The 21,499-nt window shown below is 38.5% G+C and overlaps 1 protein-coding gene across 18 annotated transcripts in view; it reads right to left on the reverse strand.

Moving 5' to 3' along the window:
- elB (zinc finger protein elbow B) overlaps positions 1–21,499 on the reverse strand; it is a 239,354-nt gene that overhangs the window by 56,090 nt on the left and 161,765 nt on the right. Inside the window, exon 1 of one of the 18 annotated variants that reach the window (XM_073967636.1) lies at positions 13,996–14,042. The exons of the other annotated variants lie outside the window; for them this stretch is intronic. Coding sequence (XP_073823737.1) covers positions 13,996–14,007 — 12 coding nt within the window. The 5' untranslated portion in view covers positions 14,008–14,042. Of the gene's footprint in view, positions 1–13,995; positions 14,043–21,499 lie in introns of those variants that run through there. 18 annotated transcript variants of the gene reach the window in all.

Consider the following 21,499-nt stretch of genomic DNA (forward strand, 5'->3'; position numbering starts at 1 on the left):
GTTACGGGCGGGGACGACACTCCGGAACTGGAGCATATTAATGACAGTTTCAATAGACAGAGCCTAGTACTTCTCAATTTAACTGAGGAAAGCGTCCACTTGACACAGGAAAAATTTGGGAAAAATTATCGCTGACTGAGGAGGAGGAATAAATGGACGCGACAGTGATCAATGTCCCTACCTCTAGTCTACCTAATGATCCCCCATCCGGTGATGCTTTGGTGTCGGACAATCCCGACAAACCTCTGCTTCTAAGACAAAAAGCAGTAGAGGAGGAGAGTGGCGCGAGCGAAGAACCTATCGATAAGATGGACAATTCGCTGAATCCACAGACCTCCAATTCTGCCAAAGCCAAGGAAGCAATAGATAAAAAATCATACCGAAGGGCAAATAACTATTGCAATCGGTATACCAATAAGGAACCCAACACCATCAGCGTAAGGGAATTTCAAATGATACGGCCTAACCTCAAGTTCGGGAGGAGATTTGAAAGAGAATATCCTCACGTAACAAAGAGGGAAGTGCGTGGCAGTGAAATCCCTACGTCAGGAGCGGGAGTAACCCCCATCGAAACTTCCGAAGAGGTGACGAAGGGAGGAGACTTCAGCTCTGATAAGGACACCCCTTCTTCCAATGCGGCAACGTCGCAGCCCTCAAAGAAGGCTGAGAAGAAGTCAAAAAGGAAGAAGAAGGGATCCAAATATTCTGGGAAGGTATCGACTGATTCTGCAGCTGTCCCAACTTCTAAACCCCAACAAAGGCGGATAGAGGTGAGACGGCTGATGAAAAAGAAGATAACATCCGACACAATTGGGAACACGAGCGAACGGAATAGTGATGGGCCAGTGACTGCATTGACCTCCTCCAAGGGTAATGGACCTCGGTCAACCGATCCAAAATCACAACCAATGGTTGTGAAGAGGATGAGGTCGTCTGAGGAACAACCTCCTTCTGCGAAGAAGTCTACGTTGTCACAGCCGGTCTATCTGTCGGCATCGTTTGCTTCCGTGACGAGGGAGGCTAGTGAGAGGATCACTAATGAAAAGGTTAAAGCCTCTTCATCAAGTGCTTCTTCTCTGAAGCCTGTACGTCTCTAAAGGAGAGTGAGGATAAGGCAAAAACTAGTGCTCTGCAGACTCCCTGCTTGTCCACAAAGGCGAGTAGGGACTACGCGGAAACTGGTGTTTTGCAGAATCCAAGCTCGTCTGTAAAGGCGAGTAAGGAAAATTCAGGACCTAGTGGTCTGGAGATTCCCTGCTCGTCCGCGACTGTGAGTAAGGACAACGCGAAGCCTACAGCTCTGCAGAAACCTTGATCGTAAAACCCGAAGCAGGATGACATCGCTGCTCGACAGATTCTCCCGGGTGAGATCTGGCTGGCAATTATAGACAGGGCTGATCCCAATGGGCGTATCAGTGACTGACCGAATGTCGGGAGGTACCGTTTTATTGAGGCTATCTTAAGGTGTGGACCTGTAGGGACAAAGTTTTATACCCACAACGAAGGCTAAATACCAAATTTATCTATATATATAAAATAGAAAAATGTTTGTATGTTTGTTTGTTTGTTTGTTTGTTTGTTTGAAATTTATAGACTCAAAAACTGCTGAACCGATCTTGCTGAAATTTTCAGGGTATATTACTACATCGCCTGAAAGTAACATAGGCTATAAAAAGTTTCGAAATTCCGCTCTGATCCGGAGATATAGCATCAGAACCGGAGGTACCTCCAAAAATTTTAAACTTTGTATGCAAATATCTATAGAACGGTTACAGATACAGACTCCAAATTTGAAATGTGTGATGGATTTTAGCCTAAAAATAAATGTGCCAAAATATATCGAAATCGGTCCAGATTTGGATATAGCTCCCATATATATTTTCGTCCGATTTCAAGTATTTGATGTACCAAACACGCTATATATGTCCGATTTCCATGAAATTTGGAATGTGTGACTAAATTTGTTGCAAAAATGAGTATGCCAAATTATGTTGAAATCGGTTCAGATTTGGATATAGCTCCTATATAGATTTTCGGCCGATTTCATGTATTTGATGCACCCAACCCACTATGTATGACCAATTTCAATGAAATTTGGAATGTGTGACTAAATTTGTTGTAGAAATGAGTATGCCAAATTATATTGAAATCGGTTCAGATTTGGATATAGCTCCTATATATATTTTCGGCCGATTTCATGTATTTGATGCTCCCAACCCACTATGTATGTGCAATTTCAATGAAATTTGGAATGTGTGCCTAAATTTGTTGTAGAAATGAGTATGCCAAATTATATTGAAATCGGTTCAGATTTGGATATAGCTCCTATATATATTTTCGGCCGATTTCATGTATTTGATGCACCCAACCCACTATGTATGTCCAATTTCAACGAAATTTGGAATGTGTGACTAAATTTGTTGTAGAAATGAGTATGCCAAATTATATATATATTTTCGGCCGATTTCATGTATTTGATGCCTCAAACACGCTATGTATGTCCAATGTGTAACTTAATTTGGTGCAGAAATAAGTATTGAAATCGGTGTTGATTTGGCTATAGCTCCCATATTTATTTCAATGAAATTTGTGCGGTATCTATATCTATAAAAGAGGAAAATGTTTGTACGTTTGTTTGTTTGAAGTTTATGGACTCAAAAACCGCTGAACCGATCTTCCTGAAACTTTCAGAGTATATTACCACATGGACTGAAAGTTTCCGCCCCGATCTGGAGATATAGCCCCAGGATCGGAGGTACCTCCAAAAAATGTAGACTTTGTATGCTGATATCTAACGAACGATTATCGATACAGTCTTCAAATTTGGAATGTGTGACGGAATTTGGTCTAAAAATAATTTGAAATCGGCTCAGATTTGGATATATATTTTCGGGCGATTTAATGCATTTGATGCATAAAACACGTTTTGTATGTCCAATTCCAATGAAATTTGGAATGTATGACGGAAATTATTGCAGAAATAAATGTTCCAAACTATTTTGAAATCGGTTCAGATTGGGATATAGCTCCCATATATAATTTCGGCCGATATCATGTATTTTCTACACCAAACACGCCATGTATGTTAAATTTTGACGAAATTTGGAATCTTTGACAGAATTGATCCTAGAAATTAGTTTGGCAAATTATATTGAAATCGGATCAGATTTGGATATACCTCCAATATATATTTTTGGCCGATTTAATGTATTTTATGCATTAAACACCTTATGTATGTCCAATTTCAATGAAATTTGAAATATGTGGCGGAAATTGATCTACAAAAAAATTTGTCAAATTATATTGAAATCGGTTCAGATTTACATATAGCTCCTATATATATTTTCGGCCGATTTCATGTATTTGATGCACCAAACACTCTATGTAAGCCCAATTTCAATGAAATTTGGAATATGTGAAATTTAAATGTGTGATTGATATTGGCCTAGAAATATATGTGCCAATTCATATCGAAATCGGTTCAGATTTGGATATAGCTCCTACGTCCGATTTCATGTATTTGAGGCACCAAACACGCTATTGATATCCAATTTCAATAAAATTTGGAAAGTGTGAATCAACATGGTCTAGAAATACATGTGCCAAATTATATCGAAATCGGTTCAGATTTGGATGTAGCTCCCATATATATTTTCGGCCGATTTTCCGCATTTGATACACCAAACACGCTATATATGACCAAATTCGCTGAAATTTGGAATGTGTAACAGAACTTGGTCTAGAAATAAATGTGCCAAATTCTATCGAAATCGGTTCAGATTTGGATATAGCTCCCATATATATTTTCGGTCGATTTTCCGCATTGGATGGACCAAACACGCTGCATATGTCCAATTTCGCTGAAATTTGGAATGTGTAACGGAATTTGGTCTAGAAACAAATGTGCCAATTATATCGAAATCGGTTCATATTTGGATATTGCCCCTATATATATATTTTCGGCCGATTTCCTGTAATCTATGCACCAAACACTGTATGTATGTCCAATTTCGCTGAAACTTGGAATGTCTGACGGAATTTGGTCTATACATAAATGTGCAAAATTATATCGAAATCGGTTATAATTTGGGTATAGCTCCCTTATATATTTTCGGCCGATTCGCTATATTTTATGCACCAAACACGCTATTTATGTCCAATTTCAATGTAATTTGGAATGTGTGACGGAATTTGGTATAGCAATGAATGTGCCAAATTATATCGAAATCGGTTCATATTTGGATATTGCCTATATATATTTTCGGCCGATTTCCTGTAATTTATGCAGCAAACACGCTATGTGTGTCCAATTTCGCTGAAATTTGGAATGTGTGACGGAATTTGGTCTAAAAACAAATGTTCCAAATTATATCAAAATCGGTTCAAGTTTGATTATAGCTCCCATGTATATTTTCGGCAGATTTCTTGCATTTTGTGCACCAAACACGTTATGTATGTTCAATTTCATTGCAATTTGGAATGCGAGACGGGATTTCGTGTAAAAATAAATGTGCAAAATGATATCGAGATCTGTTCAGATCGGAATATAGCTCCCATATATATTGTCATGTTTTTGTTACATATGTCTAATTTGAATGAAATTTTGAAGATACTTAGAAGTCATCATTATATACACAAGTACGAGTACTTATAGTTGAGAACGAATTGACCAAGGCTACAGCATTAAATATTATATCTTTGAGAGACTTCTTAAGAATAATGTTTTAATATGATATAACTAAATCATTATTTGAGTAAAAATTTTGAATACAAGAGGAGTTATCCTAAGAGTAATAATAAGTCCCATTTATAAAATAAATTACAACTATCCTCAAACGTTCCTAATTTTATTCACTCCAAATCCAATCTGTAAAAAAAGAGAAATTAATATTGTTAGAGTATATAACTACCCTAGGAATACTTATAGTCGAAAAGGCTTTAGGAGGAGTGTTACGTCCTGAAACATACAAAAATACCATAGTAGCTCCAAAACAGCCCTGAATGGGTAGAGAACGCCTTCATATCTCCTATATTTATACGTTAAAATATTAAAAAAGCATTGCATTATATTTTATCTAAGTCGGGGTAGCAAAGCGCACCGGGTTCAGCTAGTATTATATAAATTAAGGTCAAAACCTTCAAAATACAGAAAATCGGGAGGTGCCGCTCTACGGGGGCTATATGAAGGCGTGAACCTGTACCAAACAATTTCTGGGGAAAAGTTTTGCACCCCCAAGGAAGACTAAATACCAAATTTCAGCCATTTCGGTGTGATAATGGGGCTAAAACCTTCCAAATACCGAAAATCGGGAGGTGTGGTTCTATGGGAGCTATATCAAACGTGGACATTTGCAATACCAAACATCCTAGGAGTAGTAGAAACTTCCATACCTAATTAGAATTCGTTATCTTCAAAATTGCGAGCTGTATCTTGATTTCAACAGACGGACGGACGGACTTGGTTATATCGACATAAAATTTTACCCTGAACAAGAATATATATACTTTATAGGGTCTCCGATAAATATTTCAATGTGTTACAAACGGAAAAACAAATTTAATTATACCCTCTATATTATGGTGGAGGGTATAAAAAAGCTACACCACATTGGGCGTCTACGACGAATATTTCGCGGTGATACATGCAATTTTTAGCAAAACAAACTTATAATACCCTTCCCACATTGTGGAGTAGGGTACAAAAATATTATTTTTGGTAAAATAACAAATTTTAAAAATTTAAAAACAAATTGTTGTTATTTGAATCCCACTACCAGATAGGACTTAAAATTTGTGTAATTAATCGTAGTTTAATACAAAAAATTAGAGGAAAGTGGAAGATAAAATCATTGATAAAATATATATTTAATATTAAATCGCGAAAAATGCGCCCAAGCCCACTGTGCAAAATTTTTGTTAATTTTTTATTAGATAGCTGATGGCGACGTGCGCTTTCGAAGATCGCTGGAGGCTGTATTTAGAGAAGGATCTCCGGCATGGCAAGCAATACTGACGGCGGCACCATAGAAAAGTGTTGGGCTCCGTTTCAGTCTTACTTGTCATTTCATATTTCTTTTGTCATCGAACACAAATGGTTTGAGTATACATACATAAAAATGAACGTTTTAACAAAGAAAACCGAGAAAAACGAAGTGATACTGATAGTGCCTTTTAAAACCTACATCTTGGATTAGATCCTCTTCTATCCACGCTACGCCAGTACCGTCACCCACCCAAAGACTGCTGAAAACCAATAAATTTTAAGATTCAAGAAAAACCTCTTGCTTTCCTTTGGGTTGGGGTTTTTTCCAGCGGACTACACAAGCTCCATTACGTAACCGTTGCGGACACTGGTGGACACGAGGATTGTGCGGAACCTGCGAGCCCCAGCAGCGAGTCTGACCATAGCCACACTCGAGACTGGACACCGGCCCCCTTGGAAAAGCTGCCGTCTTATTCTTCTACAACTGGTTCCCGGCAGCACGCAACACCGTCGACAAAGCGGGATAAAAAGCTGATAAAACAAAATAAAAAAAGAACGCAAAAATGTTTTTTTTTTTTTCTTTTTGGACCAATATTAAAGAAGTTATGAGTATTTCTATAGTTTTTACAGAATTCGACTTTTCAAGGTGCGATAAAGGTTCCACTTTAGTCGAAAATATCTGAAAACGTACTGAAATGTTTTGCTGAGGAGCAGCATCAACACAGCAAAAAATAAAAGAAATCAAAAGTGTCAAATTTTACACAGATATTCAATTATGGCTTCGGTATTCAATTATACACTACATATTATGATTAAAAAAAGAAGTGGATAGAAGTCTCAAAAACTCCATGTTTAAGGGTACATACAATAAGTCGCTCGAAAATGTCGTAGACGATAAAACATTTAAAACACTCGTGCCACATGGTATTGTACCTGCAGTGGTGCAAAACTCATTGGAGGCACTGGTTCCATAATATTTTCATAGCTAGTCTGTGTTTTTTCGATTATTCCGGTTCTACGGATGGAAGTCAAATTGGCATACATTCCCAAGCAGGAAAGTATTTCAAAAGACTATAGAGTTATCATCTAGATAGATGTCGAAAAAATATCTTCCTTCCCAAATAAAGTCAAACTTTCGAATACTGCTATAAGTTCTGTCCAATATGACTACATTAAAAGCGCTGAATGAGGACGTTGGTTTTATCGAGAGAAGTGTAGATGGGTGAAACTACACGTTAGTAGCCTCTCTTGACGTAACGTTGGGCTTGAATCCATCCATAATATATTCATTAACTTAGCTGGATTGACGAAATGCTGGGCAGCAGGATAATTAACTCAAGCAAATGTAAAAGTTCCAATCGGAAGCCTGTCACCAGGAGCACGCCACATGGTGGTGTCTTATAACCATAGATACAAAGATAAAAAAATGCTCAAGGAATTTGACAAAATATGACTTAAAACCAGTACATACGCTAATGATGTAGTCAACACGATTAGCGATATGTTCCCACAAACTCTATCGGAACTTATGCAAGAAGTTCTATTCAAATTGTCGACATTGGGTGAAACCAATAATAGTAAAGCTGGTTCTGTTCACGAAGAAGATAGAAATCCAAACTGTCACCGTACCAGTAGGTAAATCGACATGATGGCAAAGTCCAGGATTTATCTTGGTCCCTCTTTCATCTCAAGTGGACACTGACCTCCCCGTGGTGTCACCTGGGGAACTGCCTTTAACACCCGTTCAAGGTAGAGAGCTAACATGTTCCGCGCGTTCACCCATAAGAACGTTAAAAACTTGGGTTTGGGCGCCGGGTTAATAACCCTCCTCTAGAAAAAGCAGCCTACTATGAAAAAATAAAAGAAAAGAAAAACGAATCCCTCTAAAGATGACGAACCCCGCAAACGTTTTAAGGACCATAATCTGCGAATCTGCACCTGGAATGTTCGCGCTCTTTATAGAGAAGGTGCAGTCTTCGCATTGGCAGACGTACTTGAAAAGTACAAGGCCGATATTATTGCCATACAGGAAACATGATGGATTGGGAAACGCGTCACAACAACACCTAAAGTTGACGCACTCTATTATAGCTGCCATGACATAAAGTATGCGTTTGGTTGCGGATTTGTAGTTAGTCGGAGACTCATGCTCCTACTGAAGAAAAGGACGAACAGACCAAAGATATATTTTACGAGCGCTTAGAAGAAACATATGACCGTTGTCCTGCCCATGACATTAAAATTATTCTAGGCGATTTTAATGTCAAAATTGGAAAGGAAAATAAGTTTGGCCCAACAGTCGGAAAATTCAGTCTGCACAGTGAAACATCTGACAATGGTATGAATCTGATAGACTTCGCAGCGGCAAAAAAATGGTAGTTAGCAGCACCAGATTTCAACATCTCGACATCCATAAGGGCACCTGGCTGTCTCCAGATCAGAAAACAAGAAATCAAATTGATCACGTTGTGATAGATGGAAGGCATTCATCGAGCGTGTTGGATGTGCGTTCGTTCCGAGGAGCAAACATAGACTCGGACCACTACCTTGTTGCAGCAAAGGTATGCACCCGGTTAAACGTAGCAAACAAAGTACGAACAGACACAACACGAAAGTTAGACATCAGCAAGCTGCAATCAGAACAGATAGCCACAGCATATTCCACTCAACTAGCCCAATTGCTTAATCAAAGCACTCCTCATCCCGATAACATATCAGCGCAATGACAAAGTATTGCCCACTCCATGCAAACAGCCGAAAAATCCATACTTGCGTACCAGAGACCTCCACCAAGGAATCCATGGTATGATCAGGAGTGTCGTACTGCTACCGAAGAGAAAAATGCGGCATATAGGGCTATTTTACAATCCGTAGCAACGTGTAGCGCACGAGAGAGATATCGGGAGAAAGGGAGAGAGGAGAAACGTCCTTTTCGCCAAAAAAGAGAGAGATGGAAAAGCAGGAGTGTGAAAAAATCGAGATGTACAGGAACCAGAATGAAGTCCGAAAATTCTACCAAAGTGTCAAGCATAAAATTGATGGCTTTGGTACAGGCACACTCTCCTGTAGAGACCAGCAAGGTAATTTGGTAACTGATACAGATAGTGTGCTCAGGATATGGAAAGAACATTTTTCAAAACTGTTGATATCCAATAGCAGCGAAGACGACGAAGATACCACAGACCCTATCCCAGAAGATGGTATTGAATGTATACCACCCAGCCAAGATGAGGTAAAGTCAGCAATAAAGCCGGTAATAAGGCATCAGAAGCCGATGGCTTACCAGCCGAGCTGTTCAAAACCGTAGCCGACACGCTGATAAGGTGTATTCATCAGTTAGTTAGCACCATCTGGCGGGAAGAACGAGTACCCGACGATTGGAACCTGAGTATACTGTGTCCAGTCCACAAGAAGCGAGATAAGACTATATGCTCCAACTATGGGGGCATACGTCTTCTACCTATTGCCTACAAGATCGTGTCAAGGATATTGTGCGAACGACTAAAGCTTATGGTCAACGTGATAATTGGACCATATCAATGCGGCTTTAGACCTGGCAAGTCCACCATTGACCAGATATTTACCCTGCGGCAAATCCTGGAGAAGACCCAAGAGATGCAGATCGACACCTACCACCTTTTTGTCGATTATAAAGCAGCCTTCGACCGCCCGCTGCGTTCAAAGGTATTCCAAGCCATGTCTGAATATGGTATCCGCGCAAAGCTTATCCGGTTTTGTAGAATGACTTTAACTAGCACGAGGTCCTCAGTTAAAATAGGAAAGAACCTCTCCGAAGAGTTTAGTAGCAAAAGAGGTTTCAGACAAGGACACAGCATTTCGTGCGATCTCTCCAACATCCTGCTGGAAAAGGTTATACGAGAGGCAAACGTCAAAAGAAGTGGTACAATCTACACCAATAGCCACATGTTAGTTGATTACGCTGATGATATAGACATCATGGGACGATCAGTAAAATAAGTAACTGATACCTTTATGAAGGTCGAAGGAGAATCTGCTAAAGTGGTTCTGGCGGTTAACGGTGAGAAGACAACATTAATGGTGTCGACGCGCAATGCGTCCATTGAACTCGGACCAACTGTGGAAGTTGGTTCCTATAATTTTGAGGTGGTAAAAGACTTCGTCTACCTCTGCACTTCCGTAAACACAACAAACGACATCAGTTGTGAAATAAAAAGAAGAATTGTATTGGCTAACAGATGCTACTTTGGTTTAAGTAAGCAATTTAAAAGCAAAGCCACATCTCGTCAAACAAAAATAACGCTCTACAAAACACTGATACTACCCGTGTGCTGGTGTATGGCTCCGAAGCCTGGGTACTTGCGCAAGCAGACATTGCAGTGCTTGGTGTGTTTGAGAGAAAAATTCTTCGAAAGATCTACGGACCAATCTGCGTTGACGGTGAATATCGACGTCGCATGAACCACGAGCTGTATCTGCTATACAACGACATCAATATAGTTAAACGTATCGAGATGCAGCGATTGCGTTGGCTAGGCCATATCATAAGAATGAGCGAAGATGAACCCGCTAAAAGGGCGTATAAATACGGGCCGCTTGGCGGTGCACGCAGAATTGGCAGGCCAATGAATAGATGGCGCAAACAAGTGCATGAAGAGATGAAAAGGCGCGGTATTCCAGAGTGCGAAGCAACAAATAGAGAGAAATGGAGATTTTTTCTTAGTTCGGCCTATGGAACAAATGTTCTGTAATGGGCCAGCTAAATAAGTAAGTAAGATCTGGACCCCAAACCAACGTCGGAAAGAAATGGCGAGGAGCACGAAAATAGACATGTTCCTACGAGAACTCCAGTGGCAAGAGCTGATGGTTGATACGGCTTGGTATTTCCCATGGAGCTTTGCCATGCTGGAATGCTTTGAGCAAGGCATCGCATCTACGTAAATTAAATGACGTCCAAAGAACTGCATCAATACTAATCACCGGTACCACGAAGAGTACTTCACAAGCTGCCCTAAATGTGCTACCGGATCTCCATGTACTGGATCTTGTAGTGCAGGAACTGCCAACCAATAGTGCAATAAATTTATATTGCAAAATTAAACAAAACAAGTCAAAAATATCAGTCGGATTTGCCGACAGTGATATATCCTCAGCCTATGTGAATTGAAACTTTCATCTACGGTCAGATCGAATGTATTTATGGTCTTTTAATTATTGTGTGGCCTTTTTTTGGACATTTGAACTTGGTGATGAAAATATGGATTAGGATTAAAGTTCAAAAGTGTTGCAGAGGAGGTACTTAAAGGAATGGACCGACATAGTCCATTATGGAAGTGCATTTTATTTGGGAAGTAATATCTTTTCTATAGATATCGCGCCCACTAGTCTTATTTTGGGCATCATATATTTTCGATAGATGTCCCCACTAGTCATTTCAGTGGGTCATCATATAACTTATGGACCAGTATGTCAGGAAGCATGTACTTGTCCACGGAAAACATAATACCGTTGTAAGCAGGACAAAAACGAAAAGCATCGGCATACATTTCCAAAGGATCTGCGAACAGACCTTAAACTGCACTTAGACACAAATGTTGAATTTTGTGGAGGAGGTACCCTAAGGTACCTCCATTTTAGAAGTTAAACTAAATTTGGACAAAATACTAGGAGATCCAAAGTTTGGACCAAATTTGTTCAAGAGATATCTTGCATACCCTTATGTGACATTTTTTAAATATTCGGGGGAACTACCGGAAGTTGTGGACCGGTATTGCCTATCTTCGAACTGAAAGTATGACAAAATATCAGCAAAGCCAAATTTTGGACCAAATCGGTTTGCTCGAAAGTTATCGAGCTCTCCAGCCACTACATATGGTGCCATAGGTTTTTTTTACACCTTTCGGGCTGTTTTCTCAAGAATTATGGGCTTGGCCCTGAAAAAAACTTTTACCGTCGTAATTGAGCAGCGAATGCAAGTTGCTTCAAAACAAGTAAAGAAGTGTCAGTCGGCTTTGCTGACAGAGATATACCCTCAGCCAATGTGAAGTGAAGCTTTCACCTACGGGAAGATCGAATGTATTTAGGGTCTCTTTAGAATTTTGTGGCCCTTTTCGACCATTTGAACTTGCCGACAAAAATGTGGATTCGGATTTAAGATCAAAATTGTTGGGAAGGAGTTACTTAATGGAATGGGCCGACATAGTCCATTATGGAAGTGGATCTTATTTTTCGAGTCATATTTTTCGATATATATCACGCCCACTAGACATTTCAGTCGGTCATCGTATAAATTTTGGACCAGTACTCCAGGAAACATGGACTTGTCCACGGAAAACATAATATCGCTGTAAACAGGTCCACAAGGAACAGCATCGGTATACATTTCCAAAGAATCTTCGAACAGACCCTTAGCCACAAACGTTGAACTTTTGTGGTGGAGGTACCCTAAGGAGACGACCGATATGGTTAACATAAATTTGAACAAAATATTAGGAGTTCCAAAGTTTTGAGCAAATTGGTTGTCCCGTTCAAGATATATCGTGCATGCGATTTTAGTGACATTTTTTAAATATTGAGGGGAAGTACCGGAAGTTGTGGACCGGTATTGGCCATCTTCGAACTGAAATTAAGTTTGGACAAAATATGACGAAGGCCAAGTTTTGGACCAAATCGGTTGTGGGGGAGGTACCCTCAGGGAGGACCGATATGGGCCATTTTAGAATTTAAACTAAATATTGACAAAATATTAGGAGAACCAAAGTTTGGACCAAATTGGTTGACTAATTCATGTGATATCATTCTAGCATTTTAGTGACATTTTATTGGGGGAGAAGTAGGGGAAGTTCTGGTCCGGTATTGCCTCATGAAACTATGTTTGGATAAAATTTGACGAAGACTAAATGTTTGACCAAATCGGTTGAACAGTCCGAGAGTTATCGTGGCATAGGGTTTTTACACCTTTCGGCCTGTTTTCCCAAGAAATGTGGACTTACCCCTGAAATAACTTTTACCATCGTAATGGAGGTAGCGGGTGCAAATTGCTTAAAAAAAATAAAAGTGATTCGAGAGCAGTTCCTAAAGTTAACTTATCCGAAATTTTGTGTGGGAGGTACCAGAAGGAGTTGACTAATATAGTCCATATTTGAACCTGATCTATGTCTGGTAGATATAATAGGATATGCAGAGTATGGATTACATAGGTCACTCCCTTCAAGAGTTATCGTGCGCACAATTTTTCAACATTTTTCCGAACGTTTTTGAACTTTTGTGGGGGAGGTACCAGAAGGAGTGGACCGATATGGTTTATCTTCGAACTTAAACTATGTTTGGACAAAATATTACTAAGGCCAAATTGTGTACCGAATCGGCAGATCCGTTCGAGAGTTATCTTGCGCTCCAACCACTACACACGGTGTTGTCATAGGGGTTTTTTGCAACTTTCAGGCTATTTTTTCAGGAAGTATGGACTTGCCCCTAATGAAACTTGTACCGTCGTAAGCGGGGCAGTGAATACAAGTTGCTACAAGAAAAATCAAAGAGATTCGCGAACAGGTCGTAAACTGAACTTTTCCGAAATTTTGTGTGGAAGGTACCCGAAGGAGTGGACCGATTGAGTCCATACTAGAACCTCGTCTAACTCTGGAAGAAATTGTACGATGTGCAAAGTATGGACTTAATCGGTTACTCCCTTCAAGAATTAAAATATTTGTTCCACAAACATCCTAGATGGGACAAGGGAGACTTCTCTCATATCAATGAGTGCACCCCGATTCATATTAGCTCAATGATATGGGACCTACAGTTTATCGCCGAGTCCGAACGGCGTGTCTTAAGACACCACTTGTAGAGAAGTTTTACATGGCTGAGGGGTATTTTGTCACCGTTGAAAATTGTTTGATGTTGCTTGGCCGGGGAATCGAACCCACGACCATCAGCGTGCAAGGCGGGTGTGCATACCATTACACCTTGTTCCACAATATATATCGCTCTATAAACATATTTATTTTCCGGCAATTGTGAGTATGGTATCTTACCTTCTCTTTCATAAGACAAAGAATTGTAGAGTATAAAAATGATGGAAACTTACCTAAAAATATAAAAAGAAATGATTTCGTTATTCAAAAATATATCAATAAAATAGTATTCAAATGTATATTAATTTAAATCACATACTTTATTATTTCGCTTATATTTCACAACACTTTTAAAGCTCTTAAAAGCAATTAATTAATGTACACGAATTTTCTTATGACCAACAACTGCAATAACCTGATTACAAATCTACGTGTTATTCTTTTGTTTTTATGGCCACAGCCACTTACAAATGACATTTTGTAATAAAATTAAAAGTATAACGATTATCAGCAGACCATAAAATACAATAAACAATTGGTCATGGATTTGGATTTGTCTTTTGTGGTGTTATCACAACAAAACAACCCGCATTATAGCCCCCACCCTACTCCATTCCACATTGAGTGACCATTTCCAGTTAGGCATTTTTTGTTCCATTCTTGACAGTAATTTCAAAAGCCTATTGACTGGTCGCTTGTACTCCGACTCGTTACAACTTCTTTTGCTCCCAAATGACGATATACGATGACATTAATGGACATCAGTAAAAATCTCAAAAACATTCATTGAGTCTCTTTTTGTTGCATTGCTGGCGAGTCTGCCGAGAAGGCCTTATAAAAATGTTAAATAATTTTATTATTTTTACTGCTGGCCAAGCTCTTTGCGCAAAAACATCCAAGCAACCAGATTTTTTTTGTTGACAGCATAAACAGAAAAAACGCTGCTCACAACAAGAAACAAAAAATTAACTGCTACAAATACAGCAAAAAAAAATTAAACGGCACAAATTGCTGACGTTGTAAATTTGATAAAATAATGCCACACATAAAATTGTTGAAATAATTAGGTAACTAATACGCTGCGTGTGTGATTATGTTACCATTTATGTATGGAGATTTCCAATGGATGATTGAGGTCTTAAAGGGTTATTTCAAGAGAATGATAAAAATACATTTAAGGCGGAAGACTTCATATTCATTTTTATAGGCCAAAATTGGCAGGGAGCACAAGGTCTTTAATAGGAGAGAATACCATGAGGTCTCCTATGGAATAGAAGACTACGAGGACTTTTTTATTTTTTATTTAACGTGCCAAAAGGTTGTCAAAACAACCACGATGCTGCAGTCTCAACAAAATAACCCTTTATTTCTTGCAACAAAGAAATATTCCTCAAACATTTTTTTGTGGTCCATGCGATGCGATGCAAAATTATAGCTTATTGCTATACGTGGGATTGCTGATTTCTTGGTTTATAGGCAAACATACAAACACTTACTCATTTCACAATTGGCAAAAAGCACACACACACGCTCTCTTTAGCTATGAGTTATTAAAAAAATCTGTTTGAGCAAAAAATGTTTTTGTTGCTGTTGTTGAAAATATCATTGAAATTTATGTGACACATGAATGTGTGGCAAGTCAGTGGCTGGTCATATTATTTGTGATTGTCTATTTGATGCTGACGCCTTGCTTTATACGTGCCATGAGTGCATATGTGGGGGGAAGTTCATTAATTTCAATGAAAATTAATTAAAAACAATTCAAAAGACAAGAGGAATGACATTATTCATATTTTTTTACGATTTAATTATAACGCACTCAGTGCCACTGACTGCTGATCACACTGTAGACATACATATAGACGTGAGTGAGAGGACCATAATAATATTTTATCATCATGGCATTAAGGATATATGTAGTGAGCATTTATTTAAATAAATTTATTGATGCGGTGGTTATGATTTTTGTTTCGTTGCTTTGCTTATTCAACACAAACACAAACAAATTTATGGGATGTCAAAAAATTTAATTCTTTTTTTATTTAACGTAATTTGTGGTCGACTAAATGCTATAATTTTTGCGGTAATTTAATGCGAATTTTTGTGAGGAATATTTTGCGCCATATAAATTAAATTATTTTATTATTTCTACTGTGTGGACTTCAATGGAAATTCTTGGATTAAGTGGATAATATATTTCTTGTGTCATAAATTTTGAAATGGAATTTTGAAAACAAGCATAATAAGCTATAAATGTGAACAACGAGTTCACATTAAGGTATGACTAACGGCATTATTTATACGATCTCATGCACAGATTAAAAATAAAAAAAAACATCATTGAAAAAATCCACGGCTATGGCCATCAACAAATCTTTGAGAAGTCTTTGAAAAAATCCACGCTTATTGGCCTCTAAAAGTCTTTGAAAAAATCCACGGCTATGACCACCAACAAATCTTTGAAAAGTCTTTGAAAAAATCCACGGCTATGGCCATCAACAAATCTTTGAAAAGTCTTTGAAAAAATCCACGCTTATTGGCCTCTAAAAATCTTTGAAAAAATCCACGCCTATTGGCCTCTAAAAATCTTTGAAAAAATCCACGCCTATGGGCCTCTAAAAATCTTTGAAAAAATCCACGCCTATGGGCCTCTAAAAATCTTTGAAAAAATCCACGCCTATGGGCCTCTAAAAATCTTTGAAAAAATCCACGCCTATGGGCCTCTAAAAATCTTTGAAAAAATCCACGCCTATGGGCCTCTAAAAATCTTTGAAAAAATCCACGCCTATGGGCGTCTAAAAATCTTTGAAAAAATCCACGCCTATGGGCGTCTAAAAATCTTTGAAAAAATCCACGCCTATGGGCCTCTAAAAATCTTTGAAAAAATCCACGCCTATGGGCCTCTAAAAATCTTTGAAAAAATCCACGCCTATGGGCCTCTAAAAATCTTTGAAAAATACACGCCTTTGCTCCTCTAAAAATCTTTGAAAAAATCCACGCCTTTGCTCCTCTAAAAATCTTTGAAAAAATCCACGCCTTTGTTCCTCTAAAAATCTTTGAAAAAATCCAAGCCTTTGCTCCTCTAAAAATCTTTGAAAAATACACGACTTTGTCCCTCTAAAAATCTTTGAAAAATACCCGCCTTTGCCCCTCTAAAAATCTTTGAAAAATACACGCCTATGGGCCTCTAAAAATCTTTGAAAAAATCCACGCCTATGGGCCTCTAAAAATCTTTGAAAAAATCCACGCCTATGGGCCTCTAAAAATCTTTGAAAAAATCCACGCCTATGGGCCTCTAAAAATCTTTGAAAAAATCCACGCCTATGGGCCTCTAAAAATCGTTGAAAAAATCCACGCCTATGGGCCTCTAAAAATCTTTGAAAAAATCCACGCCTATGGGCCTCTAAAAATCTTTGAAAAAATCCACGCCTATGGGCCTCTAAAAATCTTTGAAAAAATCCACGCCTATGGGCCTCTAAAAATCTTTGAAAAAATCCACGCCTATGGGCCTCTAAAAATCTTTGAAAAAATCCACGCCTATGGGCCTCTAAAAATCTTTGAAAAAATCCACGCCTATGGGCCTCTAAAAATCTTTGAAAAAATCCACGCCTATGGGCCTCTAAAAATCTTTGAAAAAATCCACGCCTATGGGCCTCTAAAAATCTTTGAAAAAATCCACGCCTATGGGCCTCTAAAAATCTTTGAAAAAATCCACGCCTATGGGCCTCTAAAAATCTTTGAAAAAATCCACGCCTATGGGCCTCTAAAAATCTTTGAAAAAATCCGCGCCTATGGGCCTCTAAAAATCTTTGAAAAAATCCACGCCTATGGGCCTCTAAAAATCTTTGAAAAAATCCACGCCTATGGGCCTCTAAAAATCTTTGAAAAAATCCACGCCTATGGGCCTCTAAAAATCTTTGAAAAAATCCACGCCTATGGGCCTCTAAAAATCTTTGAAAAAATCCACGCCTATGGGCCTCTAAAAATCTTTGAAAAAATCCACGCCTATGGGCCTCTAAAAATCTTTGAAAAAATCCACGCCTATGGGCCTCTAAAAATCTTTGAAAAAATCCACGCCTATGGGCCTCTAAAAATCTTTGAAAAAATCCACGCCTATGGGCCTCTAAAAATCTTTGAAAAAATCCACGCCTATGGGCCTCTAAAAATCTTTGAAAAAATCCACGCCTATGGGCCTCTAAAAATCTTTGAAAAAATCCACGTCTATGGGCCTCTAAAAATCTTTGAAAAAATCCACGCCTATGGGCCTCTAAAAATCTTTGAAAAAATCCACGCCTATGGGCCTCTAAAAATCTTTGAAAAAATCCACGCCTATGGGCCTCTAAAAATCTTTGAAAAAATCCACGCCTATGGGCCTCTAAAAATCTTTGAAAAAATCCACGCCTATGGGCCTCTAAAAATCTTTGAAAAAATCCACGCCTATGGGCCTCTAAAAATCTTTGAAAAAATCCACGCCTATGGGCCTCTAAAAATCTTTGAAAAAATCCACGCCTATGGGCCTCTAAAAATCTTTGAAAAAATCCACGCCTATGGGCCTCTAAAAATCTTTGAAAAAATCCACGCCTATGGGCCTCTAAAAATCTTTGAAAAAATCCACGCCTATGGGCCTCTAAAAATCTTTGAAAAAATCCACGCCTATGGGCCTCTAAAAATCTTTGAAAAAATCCACGCCTATGGGCCTCTAAAAATCTTTGAAAAAATCCACGCCTATGGGCCTCTAAAAATCTTTGAAAAAATCCACGCCTATGGGCCTCTAAAAATCTTTGAAAAAATCCACGCCTATGGGCCTCTAAAAATCTTTGAAAAAATCCACGCCTATGGGCCTCTAAAAATCTTTGAAAAAATCCACGCCTATGGGCCTCTAAAAATCTTTGAAAAAATCCACGCCTATGGGCCTCTAAAAATCTTTGAAAAAATCCACGCCTATGGGCCTCTAAAAATCTTTGAAAAAATCCACGCCTATGGGCCTCTAAAAATCTTTGAAAAAATCCACGCCTATGGGCCTCTAAAAATCTTTGAAAAAATCCACGCCTATGGGCCTCTAAAAATCTTTGAAAAAATCCACGCCTATGGGCCTCTAAAAATCTTTGAAAAAATCCACGCCTATGGGCCTCTAAAAATCTTTGAAAAAATCCACGCCTATGGGCCTCTAAAAATCTTTGAAAAAATCCACGCCTATGGGCCTCTAAAAATCTTTGAAAAAATCCACGCCTATGGGCCTCTAAAAATCTTTGAAAAAATCCACGCCTATGGGCCTCTAAAAATCTTTGAAAAAATCCACGCCTATGGGCCTCTAAAAATCTTTGAAAAAATCCACGCCTATGGGCCTCTAAAAATCTTTGAAAAAATCCACGCCTATGGGCCTCTAAAAATCTTTGAAAAAATCCACGCCTATGGGCCTCTAAAAATCTTTGAAAAAATCCACGCCTATGGGCCTCTAAAAATCTTTGAAAAAATCCACGCCTATGGGCCTCTAAAAATCTTTGAAAAAATCCACGCCTATGGGCCTCTAAAAATCTTTGAAAAAATCCACGCCTATGGGCCTCTAAAAATCTTTGAAAAAATCCACGCCTATGGGCCTCTAAAAATCTTTGAAAAAATCCACGCCTATGGGCCTCTAAAAATCTTTGAAAAAATCCATGCCTATGGGCCTCTAAAAATCTTTGAAAAAATCCACGCCTATGGGCCTCTAAAAATCTTTGAAAAAATCCACGCCTATGGGCCTCTAAAAATCTTTGAAAAAATCCACGCCTATGGGCCTCTAAAAATCTTTGAAAAAATCCACGCCTATGGGCCTCTAAAAATCTTTGAAAAAATCCACGCCTATGGGCCTCTAAAAATCTTTGAAAAAATCCACGCCTATGGGCCTCTAAAAATCTTTGAAAAAATCCACGCCTATGGGCCTCTAAAAATCTTTGAAAAAATCCACGCCTATGGGCCTCTAAAAATCTTTGAAAAAATCCACGCCTATGGGCCTCTAAAAATCTTTGAAAAAATCCACGCCTATGGGCCTCTAAAAATCTTTGAAAAAATCCACGCCTATGGGCCTCTAAAAATCTTTGAAAAAATCCACGCCTATGGGCCTCTAAAAATCTTTGAAAAAATCCACGCCTATGGGCCTCTAAAACCTTTGAAAAATACACGCCTTTGTCGCTCTAAAAATCTTTGAAAAATGCCCGCCTTTGCCCCTCTAAAAATCTTTGAAAAATACACGCCTTTGCCACTCTAAAAATCTTTGAAAAATACACGCCCTTGCCCCTCTAAAAAATTTTGAAAAATACATGCCTTTGCCCCTCTAAAAATCTTTGAAAAATACACGCCTTTGCCCCTCTAAAAATCTTTGAAAAATACACGCCTTTGCCCCTTCTAAAAATCGTTGAAAAATACACGCCCTTGCCCCTCTAAAAATTTTTGAAAAATACATGCCTTTGCCCATCTAAAAATTTTTGAAAAATACACGCCATTGCCCCTCTAAAATCTTTGAAAAAATCCACGCCTATGGGCCTCTAAAAATCTTTGAAAAAATCCACGCCTATGGGCCTCTAAAAATCTTTGAAAAAATCCACGCCTATGGGCCTCTAAAAATCTTTGAAAAAATCCACGCCTATGGGGCTCTAAAAATCTTTGAAAAAATCCACGCCTATGGGCCTCTAAAAATCTTTGAAAAAATCCACGCCTATGGGCCTCTAAAAATCTTTGAAAAAATCCACGCCTATGGGCCTCTAAAAATCTTTGAAAAAATCCACGCCTATGGGCCTCTAAAAATCTTTGAAAAAATCCATTCTTATGGACCTCTAAAAATCTTTGAAAAATACCACTCTTGTGGGCCTCTAAAAATCTTTTAAAAAATCTACACCCATGGCCTCCTGAAATCTTTGAAAAAATCGAACGCTTTGAAAAATATCCATGCCTGTGAGCGAAAATATTGGCGTTTTTGTCAGTAAAATCAAATGCGGCATCCCTGTGCTTCGTCTGTTAATCCTCCCATAAAACACTAATTCCTTCAGTTAAATTAAATTAATTCATAAATACAACCACCATCAGACGCTCACAGCCATCGCATTTTACCCACTACATGTTTTCACACAAATCCTCTATCAGCTTTTGCAAGCTTCTGTCATTTTCAATTCTGTCCATTTATGTTGAGATTTTTGCTACATTTGCATATTTTGCGTGACATTTTGAACATTTACAATTTTAATTTCATATTTTATTGCACACTGCGTTCATAATTCATTATCCATTAACACTGTCGTTCGTCGAGCAACGCAAACACCAACAGCAGCATCCGCAGTAGTACATAAAATACGCCAACGATCATGCGAGAAAATCCAACAAAAGACAGCAAAAGGCGGACATAAACATGCATTTGTTCTGATTATTCAGATGTAGAGATTTTGTGTGAAGGCTTGGTGGTGTCTCAAACGGATAGTTGTTTACATCTATGGCGACAATTTGAAGAGCCATCTAACAGAGTCTATAAATGGCCAGCAACCTTCCTTAGCCATCATTTTGTATTTTCTTTGACTCTCCGTTGATGTTCTTGTTGTTGTCGTCGTACTTATTTCATATCGTTTCGTCGGTTAGTTTTATGTCACATTATTTTCATTAAATTCTCTTCACAGTTCAGTTCTTTGCAGGCGTTCATGTTGCTGTTGTTTTCAGT

Source organism: Musca autumnalis, unplaced genomic scaffold (genome assembly GCF_047663935.1).
Source record: "Musca autumnalis isolate F117 unplaced genomic scaffold, ASM4766393v1 scaffold_2, whole genome shotgun sequence".
Taxonomy (NCBI): domain Eukaryota; kingdom Metazoa; phylum Arthropoda; class Insecta; order Diptera; family Muscidae; genus Musca; species Musca autumnalis.